The 6,158-nt window shown below is 38.8% G+C and overlaps 1 protein-coding gene across 2 annotated transcripts; it reads right to left on the reverse strand.

The window, feature by feature from the left end:
* Window positions 1-889: 889 nt before the first annotated feature.
* On the reverse strand, window positions 890-5,953 carry LOC113772589 (putative late blight resistance protein homolog R1A-10). Of its 2 annotated transcripts, none has more exons than XM_027317221.1 (3): window positions 5,202-5,953; window positions 1,436-3,738; window positions 890-1,339 (listed from the first exon to the last, which is right to left on the reverse strand). In XM_027317221.1, the coding sequence occupies exons 1-2, from the start codon at window positions 5,652-5,654 to the stop codon at window positions 1,474-1,476; spliced, it is 2,718 nt and encodes a 905-aa protein (XP_027173022.1). In that variant the 5' UTR covers window positions 5,655-5,953; the 3' UTR covers window positions 890-1,339; window positions 1,436-1,473. The 2 variants fall into 2 exon arrangements, with proteins under 2 accessions (XP_027173022.1, XP_027173021.1); XM_027317220.1 differs by having other exon boundaries at window positions 890-1,356.
* Between the last annotated feature and the right edge of the window lie 205 nt (window positions 5,954-6,158).

Consider the following 6,158-nt stretch of genomic DNA (forward strand, 5'->3'; position numbering starts at 1 on the left):
TAATAATAATAATACTTTTAGTTTTTTTCTCTCTTTGTGTTTTAAGACATATATGTAACATAAAAAAAACAGGAACAAACTGATTAATGTGCAGTTGTTATTCAAACCCTATCTATCCATTTGTGTAAGATTTGATAATCTTTTTTAGTTAAAAAACACAAATTTATTCCATGAAATCTGCTCTAATCATACATGTCACATATACAGTAAATTTGAAGAATCACTAGATTTGCTGATCTAAAAAATAATGAAGATTATATTATGAAACTCTAACAAATTTTGAATTTAAATAAATCACCAGCAATCCAATAAATATTTGTACATGTCAACACTAGATTTACTATTCAATTGGTTCAAGCTTAAATTCGATGCTGAGATTTGATGAAATGATCCAAGAAATCAAGATCCAACATACAAATTTTTTTTTTAAAAAAACTCTTGGATCCAATAGAAAAGACAAAAAGCTCAAAAAAATATAGAATGCAAATAAATTGTGATCTTATTGCCTACAATTTAGTGACACAAGTTATTCTTTGGGATGGGTCGTTAAACCCATACTCCTACAATCTAAATTCACACCCTTAGTGCACTAATGACTTGGACCGCGAGTACTGATAAATTGTACTATGGTTTTTGGTAAGCTAGTAGTTTAACTTAATAATGAGGAACTAAGAAATGGGAAGCAATATAAGTCTGATCAATAGAATTAAGTACAGAGGTATGGATATTGGTATAAACATAACCATTGGTGGTTCATTGCAAGTTGCAACCGATCAATAGTACTAAATAAAAGCTGTTCCCTAAATTCTCATCACCATGACTCCTTTATACTAGTCTTCAATGTAATACAAAGTGACAGCAACTTTACTAGGTCGTAGTTCTTCCGTAGTTTCCAAAGAAAAACTATAGCAATTTCATCAATTAACACAATGAAGGGTAAAATACATCAGAGCAAGATTCAACATAAACTTAACAATACAGCAAGAGAAACAAGATGAGGTTAAAACCAAACCTCTAACAGGAAGAAAAGTACAAGACTCTAGATTCAATGCAGCAAGAGTTTCCTGGTGGAAAGAGAATATCTATTTCAATCACTGAATTTGCCAGAAGATCTATGGCATTATTTCTATCACAACAATTGCTCAAAACAAAATTTGACATTTTCAAAGATACTGGGAAAGAAAAACAATGCAAAGAGATCATAGCAGCAGAATGTCGTTGCCCGGAGATAGGTACCAGGCCTTTATTACAGCAGAATGGAGAAGAAACACGAAAGATCGAAATAGAAGCTTCAGTGCCTCCACGTTGTGAATTCGTTTGGGCGAGCAGAAGACAAAAACTAGCAAGCATGAAATCCAGCAAAATTCATTGTTTCAAGTTTGCAAAAGATGATGGATTAAGATTCAGGAGTGGAAGTCAGAACAAGTTTACTAACCTGTTAAAGAAGCACTTATAGAGCAGTTTGCTTGGCGTTCAATACTCTGGAGGATAAACAATGAGCTTAACAGGGCTAGCCTTTTTACTCTTTTGCTGCAAAAGCACTTCCAATTGTAGTTGCACAATTCTCCTGGCAGATGAAACTACCGAATCCTTGGTATGTTCAACTTTGATCATCTCGAGCTTCTTCATGTGAACAAAGTCAGCTGGGATCCGCTCAAGTGTTTTGCACTGCTTGAGAATAAGGCATTTGAGTTCTGGGAAGTCATTGGCTTTAGCGTCCCAACGCGTTAAATCTGTAGCTCCAATGAAGAAAACTTTCAGAGAAGGAAAACCCCCTTGTTTTGTCTTCCAATAATCTCCCTTAAAGGCATAGTCCTTCAACTTGAGCACCTCAAGATACCTAAGGTTTCCGAGTATAGACATGTAATTCCAATCTAGACTTGTATTATGCAGACTCAGCCTTGTCAGCCTTGGCGGGAATTTGTGTGCCTGAGGAAGGGCAAGTAGCTTGGAGTTTACATCATCACCATATAGCTTCAAATTTTCAAGCGAGTCCAGTTCGCAAAGACTGTCAAACAAACTAGACTCGCCATGGCCCTCCACAAGATCGTGCAACTTCCCACGTATGCCAAGCTTCTTAAGGTTTTTAGCCCTTTTAAACACTTCTTTTGTAAGACTTTCAGGTGAAACGGTAGATAGAGTTTGTAGGTTTTCACCGCCAGGAGATTGATCTGGACATTTAGGCAAGGTTGTGGAGGTATTAGTATGTAGATGCCTTAGCTTTGTCATTGCCCAAATGTCTGCTTCTATTGCAAGGGTAGGGGATGTGGTGCGAACTACAAGAGTTTGCAAGTTAAGCAGGCTAGACATTTTTCTGGGAAGGATCTTGAGCTCACAACAGATGGCAATGAACTTTAGGAGAACAAGGTTAGGCAGTTGGACTGGAAAACGAGGTCCAGGGAGCTTGATGGACAGAATATCCAACACTCGGAGTAGATTGAACTGCTTAAATACATTTGGGCAGAGATCTTGGTTCAGTGTAGTTTCTTCCTGGCCAAAGCTCAAGAATGAACGGACATTCTGAGCAGGCAGTAGACTGGAAATGTAGTTCGAGAATTGAGAGTTAATGCAGAAAAGGCGACGGCTGGAAGATGAAACCGTCCCCGTGTCACATTCTTGGAAAAGATTTTCAGCTTTGGCTGTCCTTTTGCAGAAGTCACGCAGCGTATCATGGACTAAACACGTCTTAATCCGACCACTTAAGGTTCTCTGCCTCACCATCACTAAGTTCCTGTCAACCAATTCCCGCAAACATCTCTCAGCTGTTTCCTCCATGCTCTCTCTCTCAATCTGGGGAATGAAGCCTTCCGCTATCCACAACTGGAACAATTTTGAAACTTGGATCTCCAAGTCTTCAGGGAAGACACCAAGGTAGAGAAAACATGACTTGTATACATGACGCAAGTTATCATAACTCCGTCTTATTAAATCATCCACTAATTGTTTCTGGCTGTCACTGTCTAACTCATCCATGCTAAGTGATTTTTGAGCCACGCTCTCCCACCACTTCTCGTTTTCTGGATCATTCCTCAGAATACCTGCTGTTACCACTATTGCTAATGGTAGCCCGCCACATTTTTTCAGAATTCTTGATTCAGCAGGTTGCAGCTTCTCTGGACATTCATTTTCATTGAAAACCTTCGTCCTTAGTAATTCTTCAGCTTCTTCTATAGTCATAAATCGCAACAGGTAGGGATCAGTCTTTGTTGCAGCACGCTTGGCCATAGACTCTTGTCGAGTAGTTATCAACACCCTACTGCCCTTGTTATAATCTGGAAAAGCATCCTTGAGATCTTCCCATGCTTTTGTATCCCAAACATCGTCCATGACAATCAAATACTTGTACTTCAGTGTCTTTCGGACCTCCGCAACTAATTCTTGCACCGACATGTTACGATCCCTAATGTCCTTGATGAAGGCACTTAGTATACTAAGAAGCACTTCTTTCTTGTTGTAATCTTTCGAAACACTGACAAATATGCGAGTGAAAAAATGATATTCGACTTGAGGGTCATTCAGCACCTTTCTTGCAAGCGTTGTCTTCCCGAGTCCAAGCATGCCATGAATTGACACTATTTCAAGCGGGTTTTCGTCACTATGTTGCTCTGCCTCCGATGTGCTCTGCTCCTTTGCGTCGGACCTGCCTAGGTCTAGTTTTGGTATGCCAAGAAGGTCCAGTACTATGTCAGCTGCATCCTCAAACCCAATGATTCTGTCTCCCCATTGATTGCTTGCAGGCTATTTGCATGAAAGTAAAGGAATCAATGACGGATTGAAACAGTTGAACCAGAAGATATTAAGGGCTGAAACTTTGAAGCTCTACACCTTAAATTTAGTAAAGGAATCAGAGACAAATTTAAAGGAATAAGAGGCAAGCTTAAAATGCAGACGACAGGATGGATCCAGATAAATGTATCAACAATTCAATTGTGAAGATGGCAGGCGCAATTTGCATTGGCACAATAACCGATTATTACTCGCAAACAGAAGAGAGTCACAAGACATCCAAGAGTATGAAACTGATTTCCTCAATTACTATAGTGAATTGCACCTTGCTGCTCTTTGTGAGTAAAACTAGTAAGTCCATATTTCGTAGGTAAGAGTTAACCCTTTTTATATTTCAAATGGTTTTCTTCTATTTTGTGCCCCCAAACAACAAGATAAGCACATTAATTAATTAAGGGTTGTGTCTTTTATATATATATATATATAAAAAAAATAGGTGTTTTATGAGATTCTTAACAGTATGATTCACAAGAGGTGGACCTACTATTAATACTCGAATATTTTAGCATTAATATTTGCATTTTGTGCAAATAAAATAACGCCGAGCACATTTTTCATATGGATACAAGAATAGAAAACAAAATCTTTTAAAACATACCCAGTAAAGAACCAAAAAGATGATAAATAATGAAGCTAGTGAGAGTCTTAATATCTACCCAAGGTTAACCTGTTTTCCTTCTTTCATTTTGAAAATCACATTACCTTTGGGAGTTTAATTTAGTAGTTTAGAATTTTTTTTCATAACACCCTTTTATATAATTAACTAACTAGAATGTTCATGCGTGTTTTTATTGACAGCAAATTTCCACCCAAAAATAAGAAAAAAAAAAAGTGGTGAAACTTTTCAACCCGTCCCCTCTCTGCTGCCAGCCTCGCCCTCCCATGCTACCCTCCCCCTTCCTTCCCCTACTCCCAGCAGTTTTACCCTCCCCTCCTTCCCCAGCTGCCCTTCTTTCTTTTCCCCCTTCCTCTAGAGCAACTGCAAATTAAATGAAATAAATTAAACTTTTCTAAATAAACTTTTTTTTTCATTTATTTTAGTCAACTGACACTGGAATTTTTCCTCTTTTTTGCTTTCCTTCCTCGATCCAAACAACACATCCAGTGTTTGCTTTGTATTATTTTTATATATAATTTAAATAAAATGGATGTAATCTACTTTCCTCTACAATCATTGTTTCAAAAATCAAACTGAATTGGCTGGTTCAATCGATCAAATCACAAATCGGCAATATATCCTACTTTGTTCCTTGCAAAATTTTCTAGGCACAGAGGAAAAGAATTAAATACAAAACAAAATTTAAAAAAAAAAACTACAAATGGTCGAAACAAGAAATATCCCCTCTACGGACAAAATATGAGCTTTTCTTCAAGATGGACATAAAAATTTTGATAGAAAGAGGATGGAATTGTACCGTATAATTGTCTGCGGTAATAGGATCACATATTCCGCTTGTTATGATGCGGACGCCAATGTCCTTGTTGTCATTGCACGCCTTCTTCACCTTTTCAGTCAGCTCACGAATGGCTTTGCCCAAGTTCCGTGTGTTTTCTAGGCGATCCCAGAAGCCCACCACTTTCCTAACGAAATTCTTGTTTTTGAACCGTGACTCCTCGACGATGTGGGTTTCCAGGACATCTTCAACTTCATGCACCAGATTCCTGATCTCGTTCGCCAGCCCCCTCAGGATGTCGTCTTTGTAGTACTCTTCAGTGTACAACTCCATGAATTTCTTCAGTAGAACGAGGTTGTCCGTAAGCTCCTTGATTTTGGCATCGGTACCGCTCATCAATTTGCGGTTGTCATCAATCAACTGCAGCACATTTGTAAAGATAAATCCTACTCCAAGTTCTATTGCCTTGTCCATCTCTCACTGATTTGCCTTTTGCTTTGATTTCTCTGCTCAAAGAGGAAAGCAAGCTAAAATCTGATGATTACTCCTTCAAGAAATGCACTGTAGTATGGATTGGGATTGGGAGGTTGTAGCTGAACGTGTAAGGCCTCGTATAAATGCTACTACTTGTACTTCTACTCGCTCTGATCTTGTCCAGCTTCACGTTAACTTGACTTGGGTCAACTAAGTGGGGCAGCAACCAAGGAATTGATGACCTTGTAGGGTGGGGCAGCAACAAGTCAAGTCAAGTCTTGAATTTGTTCAAGAGAGGTAAAGGAGGAGAAGGAGGGAGGGAGGGAGGGAGAGAAGAGAAGGGGAAAGAGGCAGAAGGAGAGAGAAGGAGGGAAAAAAAAAAGGAGAGGGAGGGTTGCGCTGTTATCGACGCCAGAGGAGATGACAGCAGAAGTGCCAACCGACTAATGTGGGGAAAGAGAAAGAAGAAGAAAGGCAAAAAATATTCATGGGGTTTTGAAATGT

Source organism: Coffea eugenioides, chromosome 5, assembly GCF_003713205.1.
Source record: "Coffea eugenioides isolate CCC68of chromosome 5, Ceug_1.0, whole genome shotgun sequence".
Taxonomy (NCBI): Eukaryota; Viridiplantae; Streptophyta; class Magnoliopsida; order Gentianales; family Rubiaceae; genus Coffea; species Coffea eugenioides.

Bases quoted from the DNA above. Each gene is read 5' to 3' on its own strand.
- LOC113772589 (XM_027317221.1), bottom strand. From the start codon at position 5,654: ATGGACAAGGCAATAGAACTTGGAGTAGGATTTATCTTTACAAATGTG. The intron at 3,739-5,201 runs GTACAATTCCAT...TCATGCAAATAG, and splicing joins TTACCGCAGACAATTATACG to CCTGCAAGCAATCAATGGGG.